Source organism: Podarcis cretensis, assembly GCF_951804945.1.
Source record: "Podarcis cretensis genome assembly, chromosome: 8".
In the NCBI taxonomy this organism is placed as follows: domain Eukaryota; kingdom Metazoa; phylum Chordata; class Lepidosauria; order Squamata; family Lacertidae; genus Podarcis; species Podarcis cretensis.
In genome coordinates this window covers 64,772,549-64,798,031 of record NC_137177.1, presented here as the reverse complement: position 1 = coordinate 64,798,031, position 25,483 = coordinate 64,772,549, and the positions used below count along the sequence as shown (strand labels likewise).

The 25,483-nt window shown below is 47.0% G+C and overlaps 1 protein-coding gene across 1 annotated transcript in view; it reads left to right on the top strand.

Moving 5' to 3' along the window:
• The first annotated feature begins 15,249 nt into the window (after nucleotides 1–15,249).
• Nucleotides 15,250–25,483, top strand: part of SLC7A10 (solute carrier family 7 member 10) — a 42,111-nt gene continuing 31,877 nt past the window's right edge. Inside the window, exon 1 of the mRNA XM_079987963.1 lies at nucleotides 15,250–15,508. Coding sequence (XP_079844089.1) covers nucleotides 15,265–15,508 — 244 coding nt within the window. The 5' untranslated portion in view covers nucleotides 15,250–15,264. The remainder of the gene's footprint in view (nucleotides 15,509–25,483) is intronic.

Genomic DNA, 25,483 nt, shown 5'->3' with positions numbered 1-25,483 from the left:
TTCCCCTTTCGCAACATCTTGCTAAACTACAGTTCCCATGATACTGTGGGGGGGGGGACGGGACTTGTGGCAATTAACCCTGGTATAGAAGCAGCAAAATCTGGAGGTGCTGGTATTCAGGATTTATTTTAGGAGGAGGGGCAGTACCGAGCTATCTGTGATGTGATTGGTCAGTTAAGTATTTTTAATTATTTACTTGAAATTGGGGGCGGGGCAACTGCCTGCCCTGCTACCCTATGACTATGCCCATAGAGCATGTTTGTGGGTGGCCAAATTTTGCTCAAAATGCGCCACTCCTGGGCCCCTAAACTTCTTGCAGTTCTGGGGAAACAGTTCCAAGATGGTGCTGCTGGGAAGATTTCCTAACTAGGTGCTAACACCATCAAGAGTTGTGTTGTTTAATAGTAACTTCATGTGGCCTGTGCAAGTTAAATGGGAACGCAGAAAGCTGCAAGCACAATGTAAACTGTGTGGACGAGCCAAGTGCACTAGGAGAAATGAGGTTTTCTAATTCCCCCTCCTTCTCCTCCCCAAGCCTCTTCACATCCAGCTGTCTCTCCAGCACCCTCACAGGAGGCAATTTGCAACATGTCACACACACACACAGAGAGAGAGAGAGAGAGTTCCCAACCCCTTTGCAAATGGAGTGTGTGCTGCAGCCATGCTTTGCTTAGGAGGCAGAGGTGTCAAGCAAGAGAGGGGAGGAAAAGCAAAAGAGAGATAAGAGGGAAATTGAAAATCACTGGCAATTTGCAACTGGGGGGGACAGGCAGTAGCTGGGGCTGTGCATCCATCTTCATAAGGAGTTCTCAGGATTAATGTAGGAAAGCATCAGTCACCCACACTAGGCCAGGCTCCGAGCTTTATCAGCAGGAAGAGAAAGCCTGGTAGGGGTTAGTAGGGATGGGGCACAGTATTCCCCCCCTCTTAACAGCAAAGGATGCGAATTCAGGCCCAGGTTATGAATCCACCTGTGTACACACACCATACCTTTAGAGCACATTTAAAGCCCACAACATCCCCAAAGAATCTTGGCTGTGGTAGCTTCCCCCTCACATAGCTACAGTTCCCAGCCCCCCTGGCAAACTAAAGTTCCCAAGATTCTTTGAGGGAGGTCATTCGCTTTAAACTGGAGTTGTCTTCCAATAGAGGACTGCTTTAAGTACTGCTAGTATATGGATACTGAGTTAAAAGATGCTGATCAAAATGTACACCATGTATATTATTAGATCAGACCTTTGTCGTTTCCAAGGGACTCCTTTTTGGAAAGCGCTAGGCAAGATTTAAAAGCCTGATCTTCAGAATTAAAAAGTGGGATGTTGGGGCGAGAAGCATTGCTAAAGAAAGGATCTTTTTTTAAAAAAGCATTTCCTTTGATTTCTTTTTATACTTTATGGAGCCTGAGCTCAGACAGCACAGGCAAGCAAGCAATTAAACAGGGATTTGAGCCTGTAGCGTGCACACTTACCGTATTTTTTGCACCATAACACTCACTTTTTTCCTCCTAGAAAGTAAGGGGAAATGTCTGTGCGTGTTATGGAGGGAATGCCTACAGGTGGCATGCCTACAGATTTTCCTCCTCTAAAAACTACGTGCGTGTTATGGTCGGGTGCGTGTTATAGAGTGAAAAATACGGTAATATACCTGCTGACAACTCAGCATGTACAGCCACTTGGCTAGCTGGGGGGTGGGGAATGGATGCCCATGACACAGCAAGGTGCCTTATTGCAAGTCAGGCTCTTGGTCCATCTTTCCCATTCTCACCTGGAGATGCCAGGGATTGAACTCAGGAACTTCATAATGCAAAGGGCATGTCTTACCATGGAATCAGGCTTACTACCAATTTATAAGCCAGGCCTGTTGCTGTCCCTTTAACCCGCAGTTTGATCTGCAGAAGTTAGCAGGTGATCCCATTTACCTCCAGGCCCTCAGAAGTTCCATTTGCTGATTTCTAACAATGAAACGGCTTTTTTAAAAAAATACAACTGAATTTACTTAATAACATTACATTAGTATGTATGGTCTTGGGGTGGGGGGGGGAGATTACAAAACAATGACAGTTCAATTCTATACAATACTATTCACCATACATTCATTACAAATATACATAAGACTTCTCACCACCCCCTAATGCCTTTACTTTTTCTGTTTTCCTATTAAACATATAATTGTAACTTTAAACTAATTATACAATCTTATAGTTTCTTACTGCTTCTGAAACCTTTTACTTTATAATTCATACTGTATGTACAGAAATCATTCAAACGCTGTCATAGACACTGCACCACTGTTGTATTTCATCAAATAGTTCTTTAACATGTCCCATTTTGGACAAAGTCCTGATTTACATTACCTCTCAGCCTATTCATCATTTGAGCCATTTCGGCAAATTCTACCAGTTTGTTCTGCCACTCAGTTTTTGAAGGAACCCTCTCCCCCTTCCAATTTTGTGCAGTTAGAATTCTTGCTGCCGCGGTTGCACACAGAAAGTTTCCTTTCACATTTTTGGGTATTTCTCTCCCTACAATCCCAAGCAGGAAGGCCTCAGATTTTTTTGGAAATGTTCTTATAATTTTTTTTAGTTCGTCGTATATAATATTCCATACCTCTTTAATTTTGGAGCAGGTCCACCACATATGGATCAGACAGGCTTTTTCTCCCTGGTCAGTTGACCAAACTGTTGGTTTGCAAGCCCCCTCCATAGAGGCTGGCCCCTCTCACTGTCCCCGGAGCTTGCTTACCGGTAACCTCCTCTGGCTGACTTCCCGGACAAACCACCGACTTCCCCACTGGCTGCTGAAATGGCCACCTTCCTGTGGATGCTCCCACATAGGGGTAGGCAAGCAACTCTCCAAAAAAGAGTCATTTTCTAAGAACATAAGAAGATGCCCTGTAGATGCCAAAGGGGAACCATCTAGTTCCAACATCCTTGTCTCACAGTGGTCCAATCAGAGGCCACCAAAGGGAAACCCACAAGCACAAGAGCACTCTCTCCTCCTGTCGCTTCCATCAACTGTTACTCAGAAGCAATGCTGTCTCTGGCTGTGAAAACAGAGCTGCTTCGGCGTTGGCGATCACTCGTAGCCGAGTAAGATTGTTTTCCATAAACACGGTTTTAACAGTGAGTCCATAAGTGACCGTTAGGTCCAGTCGCGGATGACCCTAGGGTTGTGGTGCTCATCTCGCTTTACTGGCTGAGGGAGCCGGCGTACAGCTTCCAGGTCATGTGGCCAGCATGACTAAGCCGCTTCTGGCGGACCAGAGCAGCGCACAGAAACACTGTATACCTTCCCACCACAGTGGTACCTATTTATCTACTTGCACTTTTGATGTGCTTTCGAACTGCTAGGTTGGCAGGAGCTGGGACCGAGCAACGGGAGCTCACCCCGTCATGGGGATTCGAACCGCCGACCTTCTGATAGGCAAGCCCAAGAGGCTCAGTGGTTTAGACCACAGCGCCACCCGTGTCCCGTGTCTGTGTTTACACTACATTTTTTTAGATTTGCCTTGAGAGAGTCGTTAAACCTCTTTTGTTGACCACCAGCATCACACTTTCCATTTTTAAGTTTGGAGTAGAGTAGCTGCTTTAGTAGTTGCTTTTGGAAAGAGAGCATAGCTGTCATGGCTAGTGTGTGATGAGAGAGGGAGAAAAGCACCCCTGTTCTCTTTTTGTGGGTGTAATATTGATTGTGGAACTCTCCCTGTTGTCCTGAGAAACATCCTGTGGAAAACCTTTCTCCAAATGGCAGGCCAGATCCTGAGGTCGCTCAGCTCCCATGGGCCATTTCAACCAGGTGACGAGCCTTCTCTTTGCAGGAAGGGTCTGAAAGCAGAGCACCTGGGCAAGGAAAGAGGGCTTGGCAGGGTCTGCCAATCAGCTGATGGAGCCTCATCTTTACCTGTTGCCAGGTGTAGGGCAGGAGGGGAATAGCTTGAGGAAAACAGCCTCAGGGGCCACCTTGATTCCCAGTGCCAGGAATCCAGCACAGCCAGGCACTGAGCCGCCCTGCCCAGCTGCTGCTTTAAACCTCTCACCACTACTTATTGCCATGGGGACGAGGAAGAATTAGTTTCTGAACAGCAGCATTATCACCCTGTCAGTATGGAGAGAGAAAGCTGGGAGAGTTTGGTTGGCAGATGGGGAGGACGAATGGGGTGAGGCACTAAAAGGAGGAAAGGCTGATGGACTGAAGGAGCTCAGTGATCTTAGGCTGGATCTGTTAGGAACCCCAGACAGTCAGGGTAGAGACAATACTGAGCTAGATAGATGGATGGATTGACTTAGCATAAAACATCTCCCTGTGTTCCTGAGTAAGGACACATTCCAGCCAGGCAAAAACTCCCAAGGAAGGTGTGAAGTTGAGATGGTGAGGGGTGGGGCCAGGGGAGTGTCCCAAGGGCCAGACAGAAAAGCATCGAGGGCCACATTTGATCCTTGGTCGTTAGGTTCCTTGCTTTAGTGGTGCAAGATATATTCCAAATTAAATTGCAAACAACCACAACAATATTGTTTGAGAGTAACTTGTTATGAAAATAAGTTCCTTCTACCATGGGAGAGGTGATCTGAGGCTAGCTTTGCTAGATCCGTTTCCAGATGACCATAATAATTAATTGTTTAAGGACCTACTGATCTTTTTCATGTCTGCCGCTAGATAAATAACAACACAGTATTGGAAAACAGCTTCTAACTGAACGCCACAGGGACCTGGTGGGAGAGGCTATGGAATGCAGCCCTTAAAGAGAAATTAATTAAGCATCTCAGAGCACTTGGGAACTAAAAAAATGATTTTGAAACTGTATGGCCCATGTTTATTCAGAACACCAGAAAGGACAATGTGGCCTTCTCACCACCAGCTACCCCCAGCTCACTCTGGGACAACCTGTTAAGACAGAGACTTAACCAATGTAATAAACTCTAACTCTAAACTATTTACAAACTTGCTTCATGTTTGACTGCAGTATTTACATTGTATGTCCATGGAATGTTTCTTGCAGGGAGCGTTATATGGGGATTGTTAATTTTGTGTATTTTCAGAAACTGAAAAATAAAGTTAATAAGTTTTAAAAAGTTATGTGTTATCTGAAAGGCTGGCAGGTGGAGGATCCCCCGAGTTCAATTTAAATAATGAATTTTTTTTTAAAAAAAAGAGTGTTAGATTTTGCATCTGACACTTCACTGGTTCTACCACGAGGTGTCACTATGATGCCATGTATTAATTCTGCTGAGCTGCCTCTATAGCAGCAGGGCTATAAAAGGAATTCTCAGGCTTGTTTTTCCCCCTTCTGGAAGCAAGTGGGACTGAGCACCTTGCTAAATGGACTGTGTTCCAGGGAGCTGGGAAACCACAGCCAGGCCTCCCAATAGCTCTGACATGTGACTCTTAATCTCAAGAGTTGTGGGTTCAAACCCCATGTTGGGTGAGTGATTCCTGCATTGAAGGGGTTTGGACTAGATGAATCTCATGGTTTCTTCCAATTCTACATTTCTATGTCTCTATGAATACAGCTGCTGTGAGGTGGGTCGTGCTGAGATCTGCTGAGCAAACCCTGAGCATCTTGATTACATAGTCCCACCTTCATCCTAATGGACCAGCCTCCAATAGGGAGGGGAACCTACTGGAAACAGTGTCTTTCCTGTGCTGGCACCCAGATTATGGAGCACCCTTCCCAGGTGGTTGCAGACCATACAAGGTTCCCTCTGGCTTTGCACTGATGCTTTCAAGCTCTGCAAATTAATGATGTTCTTACCACTGCTTTTATTTTCACAAGTCACGTGGATTTATGCTTTATGAATCAGGTGACCAGAAATAAATTTACCAAAAATGAGGTTAGTGTTGCCAACTGGCCATGAGATAATAACAAAAGCCGCTTTACTCCTCCCTGGTCATTCTGCTGCCACACCCAGCTAAACTGTAATTTGACTTTGTGTGTTCATGACTTAGAGGACACACCCTACTCTTCTGATTGTAAATTGTCTTAATTACATTGCATTTGTGTATGGTTTATCACCACCAGCCCAGGGACCTTATTTATTTATTTGTTACATTCACATCCTGCCCTGCCTCTCAAAGGAGCAGCAAACAACAAGCAATGAAACAATAAAAAGCACTTTTAAAACTACCCCCCCATACAGGTGGGAAAGAGACTTCTTGGAAAAGGAAGGACTTGATTGGTGCCAAAAAGAGAACAGAGACGGCACCTGTATAATATTCAAGTTTATAAAGGCTGTTAAGTTGTGGGTGAACATATCAGACGACACAGCAATTCTTCAAACAGCTCTTGTTTATTCACAGGCCAGAACAGAACTGAAGGGTTCAGTCAGCCTGCTTATATAGAGCTCCAGCGCAACGCAACAGTAACCACTTTCTGTAACTATCCAATCACTGCACGTCACTTTCAATTCCTTATTTGCATATGTGGACCTGAGTGAAAACTATCTACAATATCCCCCTGCTGGCCCAGGGCGAGAACTTCAGTACATAACAAATGCCATCTCCAACTCCTTGAAAGATTCCATCAACAGTGTCTCCGAAAAATTTTACACATCACTTGGGAAGACAGGCAAACTAATGCCAGTGTACTGGAAGAAGCAAAGATCACCAGTGTTGAAGCAATTATTTTTCAACATCAACTTTGTTGGACTGGTCATGTTGTGCGGATGCCTGATTGTCGTCTTCCAAAGCGACTACTCTATTCCAAACTTAAAAATGGAAAGCATAATGCTGGTGGTCAGCAAAAGAGGTTTAAAGACTGTCTCAAGGCAAATCTAAAAAAATGTAGTATAAACAAACACCGACAGCTGCAAAACACTAGCCTGCAAGCGCTCCAATTGGAGAACAGTCTCTTCCAGCTCAAACTCAGGACGAAAGGGAGAAACACACTAAGAGGAAAATACGCTTGGCAAACCCTCACCGTGATCAACTCCCACCCAGAAATCTATGTCCCCACTGTGGAAGAATGTGTGGATCCAGAATTGGCTTCCACAGTCACTGTTAAGACCGTGTTCATGGAAGACAATCTTACTCTGCTACGAGTGATCTCCAAAGAAGAAGATTCAAGTAGAAAACATTCCAGAGGGCAAAGGTCTCACAACACTAAAAGCCCAATACCTGCACTGTGTAGAAGGAACCTCCCGATGAGAGGTGCCCGCAGGAGGCCCTCATCTGTGGAGTGTGGTATATAACTGGATGTATAACAGGTGAGGCGATATTTCAGGTTCCCCAGCCCCAAGCTGTATAGGGCTGTATGCACTAAAACCAGCACCTTAAACTTAGCCTGGTAGCTAACTGGCAGCCAGTGTCAATTATACTGAAGGGCAGTTAAGAAATCCAAACAATTATAATAATTCCCCTGGGGAAATGGCAAGCTGTGAAACAGGACTGGGGATCTCCCAGTCCTCAGATGTTGCTGGACTACAAATCCCATCAGCACCCTGAGCATTGGGTGCACTGGCTGAGTCTGATGGGAGTTGGAGTCCAAGAACTTCTGGAAGGCAACACAGAAGCCCAGGTTGGGCAGTTCATACATGGCACAGCAGCAAAGCAAACTGCCGAGGCGAAAATCATCCACTAGCCAGGGTCCCCTCTAGGAGCCACAGGTCCACACAGTCATGCAGCAGAGTTGCGGTTTGTCCGAGTGGGATGGGGGAACCAGGCTAGGATGCGTCATGTGGCTTGTGCCCCGCTACCCTGACCTTGGCGGTTTCCAGAGATCTTTTGGTTTGAAGCGAGATTCGCCAGCAGGCCTTCTTCAGATTTATGGGCTGTATGTTACGTTATCCTTCACCTTTGTTTGAAAACAAACAGCAACACAGAAACATGAGAAAACAAGATGTAGAAGAAGGCTGCAAAGGAGGAGGGTGGGGAAAAACAAGGGATTAAGAATGTGTTTGTCTTGTGTAACAGTCTGAGTAGAGAATCACAGAACTGTAGGGCTGGAAGGGATTCTCAAGGGTCATCAAGTCCCACCCATTGCAATATTATTATTATTATTATTATTATTATTATTATTATTATTATTATTATTCTGCCTATACCCACAGGTGGAGGAGACTCTTGAGAGTCCCATGGACTGCAAGAAGATCAAACCTATCCACTCTGAAGGAAATCAGCTCTGAATGCCCACTGGGAGGACAGATCCTGAAGCTGAGGCTCCAATACTTTGGCCACCTCATGAGAAGAGAAGACTCCCTGGAAAAGACCCTGATGTTGGGAAAGATTGAGAGCACAAGAAGGGGACGACAGAGGACGAGATGGTTGGACAGTGTTCTCGAAGCTACCAGCATGAGTTTGACCAAACTGCGGGAGGTAGTGGAAGACAGGAGTGCCTGGCGTGCTCTAGTCTATGGGGTCATGAAGAGTCAGACACGACTAAACGACTAAACGACAACAAAATACCCGCAGGTCTCAGAATGATTTGCAACATAAAATCACCACAGCTAAATGTAGGAATAGGAGAAGAGCTTCAGATCAGGGGTGCAGAAGGGGGTCAGGAAAGGCTGAAGCCATTGGCTATATTTAGAAGACACATTTATTATTCTTATGTGTCATCCCAATCTCTAAGCAGCGAGAGACTCCTGCACTTACCCAGCATTCGCCTTCCTTGGAATGAGGGGCAGTGGAGACTGATGTCTTAAGGCTATTTGGTTTTATTTACACACATATATATGACCTGATGGATGGGCTCACAGTACAAGCTGATCTTGCTTCCCCCATTAGAGTTCCAGGGGGTCCCCAAAGCTGTAGCACTGGATTCAGCCCAGAGAGCAAATTCAGGCTCTCTGTCTCCTTCCAGCTCCCAGCCCAGACTCAGCCTCGACTAGCCCTGGCATGCAGAGGCTCAATCTAGGAATGGGAGAGAAACTGCCCTGGCATCTGAGGGAGCTGCTGCCAGTCTGTGTAGGTAGTACTGACGTGGCCTGGATTGGAACAAAGGCAGCTTCCTGCAACCCAGCAGAGTCCTTCCGATGTCCTTAGTCACAAACAACAAGGGGACTTGACTTAATAATTAAACAAGCAGGCCCCAAAAAGGCTGTTTATGTACATATATGCATTTCTGTACATTTCAATGCGTGAAAGAAAGCTAGGCTCAAAAGAGCAACCACCAGCAGCCTTTTTGGGAAAGGAGCCCCTGGGCCAACCCCCTGCCCCCACCATTCTGCTCAGTTGCCATGGGGCTGTCCCCTCTCAGCAAAGAACTCTGGCTTTTTTGCTTACTAACATTTCGTCATTCAAGGGGAACACAGGCTGCCTGGACTTGGCTGCCCAGAGGAAGTCGTTGCTCTGGAGAGCTGACTTTGGAGAGCAGCTGCTCTCTCTGTCTCTCTCTCTCTCTGCCTTCTGAATGCTGGCCTTTCCCCCTCCTTCTTCTTTTTTTTAAAATAAAATTATTTGAAATATTAACTGAGCATGTGGCCTTGCTAAAGGCAGGATGGAAGGCTGTTCAGCCCAATCCAAGCAGGCACCAAGCCCTAGAATCATAGAACTGTTGAGCTGGAAGGGACCCCAAGGGTCATCTAGTCCAGGCCCATGCAATGCAGGAATCACAACTAAAGCATCCATGGCAGATGCTTATAACCCTCCAAGGAAGGTGTGTCCATCACCTTCCGAGTGAGCTCGTTCCACCGTCAAACAGCTCTCACCATCAGAAAGTTAGTCAGAGTCTTATTTCTTACAACTTGAATCCCTTTGTTAAGATACAGTTGTACATTTATCCACTCCATGTTTACAGTATCTCCAGGCTTTGTTTTGCACCTGGCACCTTAGTATCTTTGTTGCTTGAATGGTTACAAGCCTATCTCTATTCTAGTTATTATTCTAGTAAATTTGGTTTTATACTTATAAGCCAGTTTGTGGTGGTGTTGTTTTGTTGCATTATTATTACTGTCACCACATTTGATACTTTGTGTATATACTTCCTACATTATTTAAACCACACTTGGCCCAGGGCGCTAATCAAACAGAGAACTGTTCTCTAAACTTGCCTGCCCTGATGCTGTGATGTTGAATTTCGGAACTCCTTCCACACCTGCACTCTCTGCATGTAGATGTCGAATCAAAATGCTTCCTTTTTTCCCCCTGGGAATTCAGTAGTATTTAAGTGTCTGACGCTTAAATGGTTTGGATGGCTTTAAAAGAGGATTTGATCAATTCACAAAGTGGTGACTATGCTCTGCCTCCAGAGACAACACTGCTTCTGATGGAAACCACAGGAAGGAGAGAGGGTTCTTGTGCTTGAGTCCTGCTTGCTGGTTTCTCTTAGTCATCTAGTTGGCCACTGTGAGAACAGGATGCTGGAGTAGATGCGCCATTGGCCTGATCCAGAGGCTCTTCTTATTTAAGTTTGCTGCCTTTGGGATGATGTGCAGCTTAGAGAGTGGTTGGGGCAGTGTGCTGTGAGGGGTGCAGGCATGTTAAGGGTGCCCAGTATCTGAGTATGGCTTGCTATTATGATGATGATGATGATGATGATGATGATGATGATTATTTCTATCCAGCCCATCTGGTCCTGCAAGAAAAGATTCCTGTTCTACCATCCACCAGGATGCTCCATTCAGCTGTCCTGTTCTTCTACCACAAACACAAACACACACACACACACACACACACACACACCTGTCATGGACCAATCAGCCAGGATTATGTGGCCCCAGAGCATTCTCAGCCCTTATTGGTGGAAAGCATTGCTAAAGATAAAATAATCAAGCATACAGAAGAATAAGCCCTGCTGAAACAGAGTCAGCATGGCTTCTGCAAAGGAAAGCCCTGCTTCACCTAACTATTAGAATTATTGAAGAGTGTCAACAAGCATATAGATAGAGATGATTCTACTGACATGTGTCCTTGAAGTTTTGAAACTTTTTGACAAAGTACCTCACCAAAGACTCCTGAGTAAGCTTCACAGTCAAGGAATGAGAGAAGAGGTCCTCTTGTGGATCAGGAATTGGTTAAGTGGCAGGAAGCAAAGGTTAGGAATAAACGGACAGTTCTCTGAATGGAGAGAAGTAGAAAGCAGAGTTGCCAAAGAATCCAGAAGGCTCTTCTTACATTCTTAAAGGTTTTTGAAGGGTTTTTTTTTTGAGATTTATTTATTTTTTTTGTACTTCTGCAAACTTGCTAATATCTCCCACTTGGTTTTACCGCCTGAGCCATCACATGCAGACCTGCCCATGAAAAGTAGAGGGGAAAGTGGTGTTCTGCAATGAGATGTTGCTATTGCAAATGTTTCTGTTTGGAGGGGGGTACCATTCAGACACCCAAGCAATACCATCATCTAGTTTTGAATCCCCCTGAAGTCTTTTTCCAAGGTACTCAAGACAAATTACAATCACACTCTCAGTACTTAATCTCAGTAAAAAAATAAAGATAAAACAATTTTTTAAATAACCCAATAATCTAAAACAGATTAAAAGAAAACACAAATCCAGTCAGCAACAGCATCAGCAATTAAATCCTAAACTATTTCTCAACTGTGGAAAAGCCAGCCAAAATAAATTAAACCTCCTCTTTAACACGACCCTGTTGCTAGTCCACATGAAAGCTTGTTTCGGGTTGCCTACCAACATTGCTTAGTAATCAAGCTAAACCCCTTAAGAGCTTATTTTTCTACAAATAATAGAGGAATTTACTGCTGGCAGAGATGGGAGGGGGGGGGCAGGGGCAGGGTGCTTATTCAGGAAAGCAGCAGGCTAGGAGGGGAGGCTGACATTTCTCCCTTTCCTCTTGGCAAGAAGGTGGCAGCAGATACATTTATTTACTTTTTAATCATTTCTTATACACCCTCCATTTAAAGCAAGCTGCTTCTCTCAAGGAATCCCGAGAACTGTAGTTCACCCCTCATAGCACCTTTAACCAACTACAATTCCCAGGGTTCTTTTTTGGAGATGCTTCAAATGTAGGGGGCCTACTCAGCCAGAATTGGCTGTGGGGACAATATTTTTTCCCTCCACAAAGCCCTTCTCCCCATTGACAATCCTGACAAGACCATGTGCCAGCCCCCTGACCTTTCCCTTTCCCTTTCCCTTTCCCTTTCCCTTTCCCTTTCCCTTTCTCCTCCTCCTCCTCCTCCTCCCTGGGGCTCCCTGTTCAGCTGCCTTTTGAAGCTCCCCCATTCCAGCTGGGAGGCAAGGGGTGGGCGGTTGCAATGGGGCAAGGAGGGGTGGGAGGGGTGGGGAGGGAAATAAATTGGAAACAGTTTACAATCTTGCCTATCAAAACTGAATTTAGCAAAGCCAGAAACTAACCAAAAAAAGCGGTCTGCCCCATTCCAAGCCGCCTTTCCCCTTCACTGGGCCCTCTTTTTTGGAAGGCTTCCCTCAATGCCCACCCTCTGATTTGTTTCCTGAAAACTCCCGTGTGAACTCCCGTGTGGAGAAAGCTGCCATCTGCGCGTGCGCAAGGGACACATCTCAAGCGGACACACCTCCGCAAAGGGCCGGCGCCCGGCGGATTTCAAGTTGGAGGGGAGCTGGTTGGAGGGGAAGCGCGTCAGACGGGGGGAATTTCTCAAGCGGCCACTGGATCTGCATGGGTCGGGACTAACCTCGCGGGCACTCGGCTTCAAGCACCGGCAGCAGGCCGACATAGCTGTCAACGTTTCTCCCTTTTTAAGGGAAATTCCCTTTAAAAAAGTTGACAGCTATGCAGGTGGAGGAAGCGGCCGGGTGTCCACAGCCCAAGCAAGGCAGCTCCATTGCACCCAGTGGGCCTCGCCTCCTGGGATGGGGCTGTGATTTTCACCCGTAGCAGAAGAATGCGCTCATCCCCCAGGATGTTAGAGCTAAAGGTTGCCCGGAGAAATTTGCTCTTTTGTGACAAAAGTCCCTTACAGCTAAGGTGAGAGGGTGAGAGAGAGAGAGAGAGAGAGAGTCAGTCAATCTCAGGACACCTTAAAATACTAACAAACGTGTCATGGTAGAAGTTTCTCAATCAATCAATCAATCAATCAATCACTCAACCAATTAAGATCCAACGACCAGTATTCAAAAAAGAAACTTTGCCCAGATATATTTTGGCCCCTGCTGAAAGCATTCGTGTTCAGACATGCCTCCCCAGACGCTTAGAAAGTACCGTAGATGTGAATTTCAACCTGTTTTAGCATTTTAACTTTTTGTAATGTTTTAAACTATTGTTGTAAATCTTTATTTGATTTCATTGTTTATTCCTTTTGCAAACCGTTTTTGAAGGGTTTATACACTCGAGCAGCGTATAAATTTTATGAAATAAAATTTCATAAAATTCATAAGTATCAAATAACACCAAACGAAACAAAACAGAGAGACCCGTAACAATAAAATGATTCGCGACAGTCTCCTGCTGCAGAACTCCAGGCACAGACAGGAAAATGACAAGGATGCTGAGATTCGTCCCTGGAAGCAGCACAATGTTTAGCTCCCCACCCCATCAAAAAAAGAGAGAGGGAGGGAGGAGAACAGCATCAAATTGTCCCCGTGATCGTCCAGGTAAATTTTTGCTAACAGGGTTCAAGAAAAAACTTGGGTATGGAGCAATGCAGAAGAACGTGAGTTATCGAGTCAACCTCTCCTGATTCACAGGGACATTTTTAAACCCCCCCCCCCGAACTGCAGACGCCCCCCAAGAAAAGGCTCTGCGAGGTTTGGGGGCAGGTGCAGTGGAAGATCTAGGGCTGACGCGCTCTGCAAGTGAGCCGGTTATCTGAGGTTAAGGCCGCATCAGGACCGCGTCCAGCGTCTGCATTGCAAAGGTTGCTCGGCCAAGTCCCGTCCCGTCGGGACAAGGAGAACAGTATCTGAAGAAGTGTGCATGCACACGAAAGATCATACCAATAACAAACTTAGTTGGTCTCTAAGATGCTACTGGAAGGAATTTTTTTATTTTGTGTAGAATAAAAGAATGGTAGAGTTGGAAGGGACCTTGAGAATCATAAAGGTTCAGGGGGGTTTGAAGCAAGCGACAAAAGCATGTACCCTTTTTTTGGTACCACGCGAGAAGACGCGTGCGTGGGTTTTCCTGGGGGATTTGTCTCTCTAATGAAACAAAATCTCATTTTCCGACAGCTCCCAAGATCAGCTTTTGAGGGTTTTTATTTTGTTCCTCTAGGAGTGCGTGCGTGCGAGAGAGATTTGATCAATATGATTCATTTCCATGCCGCTTTCCTCCAAAGGAATCCCAATGCGGCTTACAAACGAGAACAGAAACATTAGAACATAATAGAACATCACAAATACACCAGGGATCCTATAGAATTGTTATTATTATTAATTTATTTGTACCCCACCAGTCTGAATGGATTGCCACAGTCATCAGCCAAACAACTGCAATCTATAAAGCACTGTTAACAAAGCAACAACTGAAAAAAATAAGCCAAACATCCCGTTTAAAGCAATAGTGCATATGATTATATGTTTAACCAATCAACGCAGCATTTATAATATATGCAACAATATTAACAAAATAGCAACCGAAAGATAAATTGTCAAGTTCCTACACCGTTCTCCCGACTCATAATCTTCCACTCGATTTAGCTCATTAAAATCTACATGCCCCTAATGCCCGTGGAAGCAACTCCCTTCTGGAGGTTCCTGGGGCTGCAGGTGGAGCAGCAAAGGAGAAAGCAAGCACACCCCCATGGCAAACAGAGTCCCTCCCCCCCCCAGCCACACATAGAAAGTGACCCCCGCCAAGGGAAAAGCCCAACGGGCACGAGTCCAGTCCAACTTCCTACAGCCCAAGGCCAGCAGGACCAATGGTTGGAGCTGAGGGGAGCCAGAGTCCAGCAGCGCCAGGCGGGGCTTCCCTGGGCGCTTCCCTAGGAGCCCTTTGCCTGGCTGATCCCGGGCTGGCGAGGGATGCCGAGGCCGGTGGAGGGAGGGGATTCAAGCGGAGCCGAGCGCCCCCCGCCCCACCTCCTTCGCCTGCCCCTGCTGCTCGTACAGCCCCCCCCCCCAAAAAGCGTCTCTGCACCCAGACGCGCCTGCATGGTCCGCGTGTGCGTGTGAATGTGTCTACACGCGTCTATCCTTTTCTCTCTCTTTCTCACTGGACGCGCAGACTTGGAAATCGGAGGGGGTGGGTGGGTTACAAACAACACGACCTCCCCCGCCCCCCGCCATCCCCGGGCCGAGCCACCTCGGGCGCCCCGGGCTCCTCTCCTCGCACGACGCATGCGCCTCCCTCCCTCCCTCCCTCCCTCCCGCTCCCCGTTGCCCCCTCCCCCGCAGCTGGGCGGCAGAGCAGAGCGGAGGGCTCCGGCGGCGGCGGCGGCGGCGGCGGGGGAGGCGAGGCGATGGCCGGGGAGAACCAGCAGCGGAGCCTCCGCAAGAGCATCGCGGCGCAGCAGCAGCAGCCGGCCCCTCCCGCCCGGCAGGAGCAGCCGCAGCCCCCCGGGAAGACCCCCCAGCAGGGCGGCGGCGGAGGGAGCGGCAGCCGGGCGGAGGGCGCCGCCCCCCCGAGCAGCCCCGCCGGCGCCGCCGAGAAGGTCGCGCTCAAGAAGGAGATCGGGCTGGTCAGCGCCTGTGCCATCATCATAGGTCAGAGTTGGGGTGGGGGGAGAGAGAGGGAGGGAAGGAGGGAGGGAGGGGGTCGCCTCCCGGGGAAGGGGGCGTCGGGCAGAAACTCCGAGGAAAGTCTGTGCGGGAGGGACGGGGGCTCCTCGAGACTCTGCCCCCCCCCACCTTGAGATCTATCTTGGCTCAAAAAGTCGGGGTTTGGCTGGGGGGGGGGGGAGTCGGAGGATCGCGCCCTGCAAAGCAGGGATCGGGTGCTCTCCTGCCCTTGGCTTTCTCGTGCGTTGTGGGGTGGGAATGGGGACCGGATCCGAGCTTCCTGGAGTAACGTCGGTGGCAGTGCCACGCTTCCGCAGATCCCGGGCACCTGTTTCGCGGCAAACGCCGGTGGCACCTGTAGCCTACCAGGTTGTTGGTGGGCATGTGTGAATCGTCGCTTTGCCGTCCATATGGATTGTGGTTTTTGTCCGGCTTGCCTTCCCAAAAGCTCGGGGGGGATCCTCGTTGCTGTTTCTCTGCCGCCCCCCCCCCTGCTGTCCTCACAACAGCCCTTTCTGGATGGTTTGAAAGGGAGGGAGAAGACTTCAGGCTGAGTTTGGAAGAGTGAGCTTCCTTGTGATTTGAACCCATGTCTCCTTGGCTTTAGTAAGTCTGACACTCTAACTACTATGCCACACTGCCTCTTTGGAGATCCGGTTTTGAAAGTGTCCAAGTGACAAAGTGCATTGTCCTGTGCACTTTTATCACCTGTGAGCAAGTGTGCCCTACTAATGTGCATTACTGGTCCACCTGCATTAAGAAGAAATCCCCCATCCCATCCCAAAAGCAAACGCCACATTCAGTATATATCGCCCTCCCCCCCCCAAGCCCAGGACCACAGCAGGGAAGAAAAGGGTTAAATCCTCCTTCTATGTATGCCCTGATCCTATTAATTACCACACACCTCCAGCTATTTGCTTTTTTAAATATAAAAATAATCCTGAATTTTTGCATTTTCTTTAACCTGTGGTTTGGTCCTGAGGGATGCTGGCCGTTGTGGGAACTTTGGTGTCCCAGAGGAAGGAAAATCCAACTGCTTTTGTTGAGATGCCTCCCTCTACCGCATCCAAAAGATAGGACAGGACTTCAAGAAATACACCAGGATCCCAGACTGGGGTCTCTTCTAATATATGCATCAAAACAGATTTAAAAACAAAACACCACAGCTTATAATTTTAAATCAATTCAAATCTCACAATTTTAATATAATTCAATACTACTGGAGAAGTGGGTGGGGGTGCTAACTTGGATAAAATAGGGGGGGCAGGTAAGTGTCCGAATGACCTGCCCCACATAATTGATCACAAGATGCAGCACACACAAACCCCATTTGAATGACAATGCCTATCAACTTTGGGGGACCCCTGGCCCCCTCAAATATTATATTGTGAGAAGCAGAAGGGACCTCGTCTCCTAGGAGCTGGCTCCTTTGCAAGTGGGGGCTTTTGAGGAATGGGATGAGGAAGAGAGAGGTCCACCCCCCCTTTCCTCCCTGGCCCCCCTCAATTCTTCATCCCCTAGGTGCTGGGATCCAAGAGAGACCCAGTCCAAAGGGCTCTGGGGACACCACGCCAGGCTCTCTGGTGAGTCTTCAGGTCCAAAGCCAAACATCAGACATCGGAAGCAGCTTTGTCTCGAGTCAGATTCCAGTACAGATTTCCCCCCCTCATGAATATTATTTTTATTTTAACAAAGTAATAATAATAAAAAATAAAAATGTGCCCCCCCACCCCCGAGACCGTTCCATTGCAACTATCTAGCCTCCCAAAATTTCAACACCTCTTGCCAGGCCTCCCCAAACTCGGCCCTCCAGATGTTTTGGGACTACAACTCCCATCATCCCTAGCTACCAGGACCAGTGGTCAGGGATGATGGGAATTGTAGTCCCAAAACATCTGGAGGGCCGAGTTTGGGGATGCCTGCCTCTTGCGATGGTTTGACCCCCTTCTGTTTTAACAAGATTCCAGCACAGTATTGTCCACTCTGACTGGCAGTGACTTTCCGGGGTCTCAGTCATGGGCTTTTCTCTTTCCCATCACTGGCCAGGGACCTTCTTCCTGCTGAGCAAAGGATAAAAGGGTCTGGAAACCAAGCCTTATGAGGGACAGTTGAAGATGTGGGATAGATTTAGCCTGGAAAAGAAGAGGCAGAGAGGTTGGCATGATAGCTGTCTTCAAATATCCAAAGGGCTGTCATATGGAAGATGCAGCAAGCTTGTTCTCTGCTGCTCCAGAGGGTAGGACCATGAATGGATTCAAATGATGAGAAAGGAGATTGCAACAAAACCTTAAGGAGAACTTTCTGATAGTAAAAGCTGTTTAACAGTGGAACGGACTCCTTCGTTGGAGGTTTTTGAATAGAGTTCTGGTGGCCATCAGTCAGGGATGCATGTTGTGATTCCTGAATTTCAGACCATTGGACTAGATGATCCTCAGGGTCCCTTCCATCTCTACCGTGCTATGATTCCATAATTCAACCATTGAGCTTGGTTCTTCCCACCTGTGGCCAAAGACTGGACGGGGATCAGTCTGCATGGGTTTGTTTTCAACCCAGGAGCAGCTGCATCCAAGATGAAACTGGTCCATTATGGGTTTGGGCCCAGAGAGTGGAGAAGGGAGCAAGCCCCCCCACCCTCTGATCCCAAACTCCTTGCAATGGCCTCCTTGCAATGGCCTCCCGAACTTGCAACAAGGACAGTGTGGTTTAATGGAGAAGAGACCCATGCTCAGAGCCCTGCTAAGCCACAAAGCTCACTGGGTGACATTGAGGGCCAGTCACTCTCTCTCATCCCAAGCTGCCTCAAAGGGCTCTTTCGGAGGAAGGGGGGGGGATAGGAAGCTGCCTTACACTGAGTCAAGACCGTTGGTCCATCTAGTGCAGTACTGTCTACACTGGCTGGCAGCAGCTCTTCGGAGTTTTGGGCAAAGAGTCTCTCCCAGGCGTCCCTGGATATATGCCCCAACCATATAGACTTGCATGCAGGACCATTGCTCTGGCTCCAGCACACTCCCACCGCTGCTGCATGAAGCTGAAGGCCCATGGGTGCTAGCCACAATCCATAGACAATCTGTAATTTCTTAAGGAATACTCCTGATGGATTTGTTTCCCCTCAAACCAGCTTCTGTCCAATTTGAAAACACACACTGTGATTAAGCTGAGGTGTGCACAGTTTGGACAGTTGTTGAGCATGTGCGGATGATGGCTTCCTTGAATAGGAGTTTGAGGGGGTTGTTGCAGGCATGGGGAAAGGAGTCAGGTAATGTGCATCGAAGGAAGATTCTCTGGTGCGCAAAGGAGACTTGAAGTGCAGGGCAGGGGGAGGGAAAAGGACTTTGCTGTGTTTTAAGCTGCCAGGGTCGGTATAGCTTAACTGCTGGTTTGGAAAGGAATTTGCAAAGTGATTGGTGATACTAGATTAAGGTGGGCCTACCGTTCCTGCCGTCAGAGCCTAAGGCGAGGGGGGGGGGAGTAGAATTTAAACCAAACGTGTCCTCTAAAAGTTCAGGAGACCAAAGGAGTCTTTGCTGTGTGCTGGAAGCCTATCAGTGCTGTGGCCCCTTGTGCCTCCAAGGCAAGGGAGCTGCACAACTGGGGTGCTGCCACTGAAAAGGCCCTGCTCCAGAGTATATGGAAATTTTATGCAAGTTGGCCCGTTTTGCTCTCTGTTGTGGCAATACCTTCCCGCTCTTTGAGGATGCATAAGTTCTGTGGGTGTGTTCTGAATTGAACCCTCATAGGGCTTGTGTCGGCAGCAAAAGCTCTGTTTTCTGATACATCGAAAGCAGACATTGCATGGTTTGTGGGGAAACTCATGTTTTCTGCAGACCATAGTTTTTCCGGATCATATGTGGCACGGTATGTTTCACCACACACTGGGAAGGAAAGATGTCAGAGAGTGTAAGGGAGAGTTGTGTAAACTCAATGTTCATTCACATGCCACAAAACATCTGGAGTAAGCTGGTGTCTCCCTCTGTGCTGTGAGAAGTTCCAGTGTCTCATTTCTCAGATTATCCACTGGTGATGATATACCATACGCTTAAAAGCAGAAGAGACCCAGGAATAGTCCAGACCTTGGTCATTTGGGAACCCTACCTGTAACATGCAGACCCAGGAGAGTGTGGTCTGGGTCATGTGATTGCTTCACATGAGTTGACAACTGAATTGTCCACTGTTGTGGACTGCATAGGCTGAGCTGTGGCTGGATGTGGTTCAGGGTATGCTGAGTCTCCAAGTCTTTAGTATATCCTCTCATCCTTAAAACGTCCTTTTTCTTAAAACGTCCTTTTTTGCTCCCATTAGGACCAAAAGCTTTTAAGCAGCAGCTTAGGGAAAGCAGGGCTTCTGCATCATCCGAGGGAGGGAAATTAACAACAGGACTGTGGCCTATCAGGAATAGTAATCATCACCATCACTGCCATCTCTTTGAGTGACAGGAGCTTCCCAGGGTTTCTAGCAGAGGTAGGGATGGGGCAGAGATTTTGATTCAGTTTGCTTTGAACAGCATATCTAGGAAACCCACATGAGAACCAAAACACAGTCAGGCTGTGAAAATAAATTAGAAAGATGCAGTCTTAAGAGGGGGTGTTGCTTTCAAAAATGGGTACATCAGTCAAAACTGCAGACCAGAATGTGTCTGTGCTGAGAAGTTTGAACTGAAATGCAGGGGGAGAGTCTTTCCTATCTCTTGCTACCTGACACCACCACCACCCCCTTTAAGGGCAGGGGAGGAGGTAATGGCAGAAGCCAGGGATTGAACCCGGGACTTTTCACTGATGAAGTATGTGCCCCACCAAGGAGCTAGTGCTGCTGCCTTGAAAGACACCCTCGCGAAAACCTTCCTGACTAGCAGCTCACCTCTGAGGTCCCAAAATGAGCCACACAGAAAGGAAAAGAACAAGGAGCTCTAATTAAGAGTTTCCTGGCAAGGGGAAAGGGGGAAAACAAACCAACATACATCACCATTTTCCTAATTGAGTCCCCGGAGGACACAGAAAACCATTTTTCTTGTCCATCCATGTGCCTTCCTGCCACAGCTGATCTTCGTCCAACATCAAAGACCCTCATCCTGGGTACAAAACCAAGGGGAGGGAGGGCGAAAGGAGTAGCCACCAACATATTCAGGGGAAGAATGAAGTGGTTTCTGGTGGCGAGGAACAGGTTGACCTGCCCATGTCACTTTCCTCTTCCTCTTTGTGGGACACAATGGCATTCAGTCCTGGGAATATTAATTATGACCCCCTTTTTTGTTGTTCATACAAACTATAGTTAACACCGCTGTGTCAGGGTATGGAGATATTTTGCATGGGGGAAACCGAGGGCAACCCAAGGTGATGTGTGGAGATGTGTGTGATATTAGTATTATGATTAATAAAGATGGCTGCCTGCCACGGATGCTTTTGTTTTTCATTCCTGGATTGCGGCGGGTTGGACTAGATGACCCTCGGGGTCCCTTCCAACACTACAATGCTTTGATTTGAATAACAATATTATTATCAGGCATGTCAGAAAAGAGGGAGGGCAATCCGATGAACCCTGCTTCCTGGCTTACTATTTAATGGAGGCAACTGAAGGAATAAATAAGAGCACAATTTGTTACCTTTCTGTCGCAGGGAAGCCAGGCATCTTTTCTGACAGAGGTGTTTTTCTTGAGAGCTCGACAGAGCATAGTGGTTACAAGCGTAAGCTGTGTAGCCCAGCAAGGCTCTGAGCTAAATTGTGCCTCAAATATGGACTTAGGAGGTGACTCAGTGCATGCCAGAATCTCTCAGTTTCACCTCCCTCTCCAGAAACACAGCAAAATGGGAATACAGTAATAATACTGACATACCCACCCCTTCATTTTAAGACTGTTTCCTATTTTTTTCAAAAAAGGGAACCAATGAGATATGGATTTTTGCATTTTTAAAAAAGTTTGTTCATAAAAGAAAACATCGACAACAAACAGTGTAACGATCTAGATGACTTTCAAGAGCATTTTTGTAGGATAGCTTACAGCTGTGTGAACTTGCCATCACTTGTGCAATGCAGTGAAAATCTAGCTCAGATCGACTCGGTTCATATATCACACTAAACCATAGTTTGCTCTAACCGTAGTTTAGAACCCAAGCAAGCCATGACTTGAGGTTCCAAACATACATGGTTGAGAGTTTCTTGTCTCCTTTGATTCCCCATCCGCTCAGCAATTTCGTTCCTCTGACACAGGCAAGCCTCTCGGAGGGGAAACAACCACCATAATTTTGGTTTGCCAACTTGCACATCTAATGAAGCTGAGTGTTGGGGAGATTCGGTTGCTGGAAATCATAGGAGGGGAGAGGCCTCTTGTGCTCGAATCTTGCTTGCTGGTTTCCCACTGCGAGAACAGGATGCTGGCCATGAGCACAACCCAGTGGGCTCTTCTTCTGTTTTTATGACATTAAGCTAAACCATCATTATCACAAACCATGGTTTAAAGACACACACACTTCCGCCAAGCCTTGTTAGTGAGCTGGTCTGCTGGCACACCACAATTTGCCTGTACGCGACAGAGCATGAGTTCTTTTCGCTTTTTCAGTGGATGTTCATAGGGATTGTGAGAGCAGTCCCTACTTCCAACCATGCATGAGCCAAACCCTGTGGTATGTACATGGAGCTCTCTCCAAGTGATTGGCTTCCCCCGCTTTTCAGAATTCTTTGTCGTACAGGCCCCTGCGATCCTCTCCCCCCTGCTCTGTACGGATCGGGTTCCACTTTGCAATTTTATTGATGGCTGGGGCTGATGGGAGTTGTAGTCCAAAACATCTGGACAGCACTAGATTGGCAAAGGCAGCCATAGCTTGCTTTTCCCTGCTTTTGATTCCATACTTGATTCCATATTCAAAGTTGTTTTGCTTTGTGTACAGCAACCTCTTAACATGTCTTCCACATCCAACATCCATGACTTCTAATGGAGACGAAGCTGTTTTGAAGTCCCTTTTCTTGTGTGGTGAAGCGTCTCTATATTTTTCTTTCTTGGGGGTAGAGCATGAAACGTAGGAAGATGCCTTACACCAAATCAGACCATTGGTCCATCTAGCTGTATTGTTTTTAACACTCAATTGGGAGCCGCCCAGAGTGGCTGGGGAAACTCAGCCAGATGGGTGGGGTATAAATTATTATTATTATTATTATTATTATTATTATTATTATTACACTGACTGGCAGCAATGGCTCTCCAGGGTCTCAGCAGGGAACTGTCTCCCAGCCCCGCCTGGTGATACTGCTATTGGGAATTGAATTTAGGTGAATAGCAGGTGCTCTGTCACTGAGTTACAGCCATTCCAACAAACGTCCATAGCCATGTTTGTGTGTTGTGCTTAAATAGTACAAGAATATTAAACACGTGATGAAAAGATTACAGTACGTCCTAATGTTTTGTCTATAGAATCCAATAATGAAAATACGCATCAATATTGAATGGACAACTAATCAATGAGCTGACCTTTTCACTGGTCAGTTCTGACCTTTTATATGTGAGGCCTTCGGGATAACTTGGTTGCTTTGCATTCTGCTCATTTATTACTTTTATTTATTCATTGCATATACAGTGGTACCTCAGGTTAAGTACTTAATTCGTTCCAGAGGTCCGTACTTAACCTGAAACTGTTCTTAACCTGAAGCACCACTTTAGCTTATGGGGCCTCCCGCTGTCGCTGTGCCACTGGAGCACGATTTCTGTTCTTATCCTGAAGCAAAGTTCTTAACCTGAAGCACTATTTCTGGGTTAGCGGAGTCTGTAACCTGAAGCGTATGTAACCCGAGGTACCACTGTATGCACCACATTTTCCCCCAAGGAATGTATGGTTATCCCCTTCCTCCTTTAATCCCCAAAACAACCCCGCGAGTTAGATTAGTCTTGTAAATTATTCATAGCGTGATAGCTCTGAGAAACTGGAAAGAAATTTGCTGCTCTTGTTGAGAGGATAAGACCACAATTTATTTATTTATTTACATGCCATTACTTTTACTTAATAATTGCTTTTATAATCCACCAAGTTGCTCAAAGTGGCCCCTCTCCATAGTACATGCCAGTAACCCTGTGCAGTAGGTTAGGCTGAGAAAGAATGACTAGCCAAAGGGCACCTGTGGGGAGATTTGAACCCTAGTCTTCACCTGGTCCTTGCCCAATGCTCTAACCACTATACTGCATTGCCTTTCAAGTTCAAACACCAGTTTGATCCCTGCAACTCCTTTTCAAGTTGGGGCTGGGCAGAAAACACAAATACAACCTAGCGTGCTCCCTGCCTCAAGCACTGAGACATCAGGCTCAAAGTCAGTATACACGTTCAGGACCACGTTCTGTGCTTCAATCTCACTTGCCCATTTTCAGGGATTCAGGAAAGGAGTAAGAGGCAACACAGGGCAATATTCTCCTTTATAGATGCTGAAATGAAAGGGAGTGCATACACTTGGGGCCCCGTTCTAACGCTGAATGCAAATGCGGTGTGGTGGTTAGAGTGTTGAACCCAGGAGACCAGGGTTCAAATCTCTCCACAGTTGTGAAGACCTTGGTGTGACCTCAGGGGCCAGTCACTGCCTCTCAGCCTAACCTAACCTACCTGGCAGGGTTATTGTGGAGATTAAATGAGGAGGAGGACAATATACGCCATCATGAACACCTTGGAGGAAATGGAAGGATTTAAATGCAACAGATAAATAAATAAATTGCCATAGAGGTTAGGAAAGATGGGGAAATATAATATATTTGCTGCAGCCTAGTTTTAACACAGGTGGACATGAGTCTGAGGCTCATGTCCACCTGCCTGCCTCCTCCCCTTATCCAAACAGGCAAACTATGGTTTGCACTTGCCTGTCTTGCAACCATGGTTTGTTGTTACGTCTGAATGCAGCCGGTGTGGCCTTTGCCTTGAAGACTAACAAATTAGCATGAAAAGGACCAGTTTGATACTCACACCCCTCTGGTCCTAGTTTGTGGTCCTAGTTTAAAGGCATGCAGCAGCCTTAGCAAACCATTTTTTGCTGTGCTTGGATGCTAACTGCGAATGTTTCTCATTCCAACCTCTTACATGTGATGCAAGGGAGAAGCAATGAAGGGAGGGAACGGCAAATCTGAAAGAGTCATAGAATCATAGAACTGTAGAGTTGGAAGGGACCCCGAGGGTCATCTAGTCCAACCCCCCGCAAAGCAGGAATCCTGCCCACAGCTGTTCCTGAGTGGGACATGACCTCTATGCAAAGTTGCCCATGCATGGTTTGCTATTATATCTGAAGGTCGCTTCAATCTCCTTGCATGTATGTACATGCGCGCCAGATATAAGATGTAAACAACAAAACAAGTCAAGCAGACAAAAACTGGTGCAAAGGCTGCTTTGCTTGTGCTAGGAAATTAAGAGGTGAAGGCTAGCCCTTTAGATCACGATTTTATGTTACAAATGTTCACAATTTCTAAACCTTGAGATTTTGGACCAGACTTTCCTGGGTGCAATGTGCAATCTGAGCTGCTAAACTGTTGTTACCCATCATGGCTGCCCTTGCAAGTGTCTCTTTCTGGCCTCCTCTCCTCTGGAATACAAATTGTCACCACGTAGATACTGCAACATCCATGGGTGTTTTTAGGAATTGAGGGCTTATCGGTTCCATGTACTTGGTTACAATATAATAGTTGTACATTGTTTGCTCCTGCAAATTTCCCAGGGTGAAATCCATATACGCCAGAAGTTCAAGACAAGGCCAGATTATTGCATAAGGCTCACTGCTGGCTGAGGAAGGAGGCAGGGCTGTGTGTTTCCTGGGAGCACAGAAAACTTGTTGAATGCGGTTTTAGCTGCAGAATTGCATTTCTTAAAAACTCCAGGTTTCCCTTGAAGCAGTGCGGAAGCCCTCACTGGCTGTATTCACAGGTAACAGGAAGCCAGACTTTCCGGCAAATTGTGATTTCTTGTAAAGAAGCAGCAAGCTAGCCCCTGCTGCCAGATGGCGCCTGCT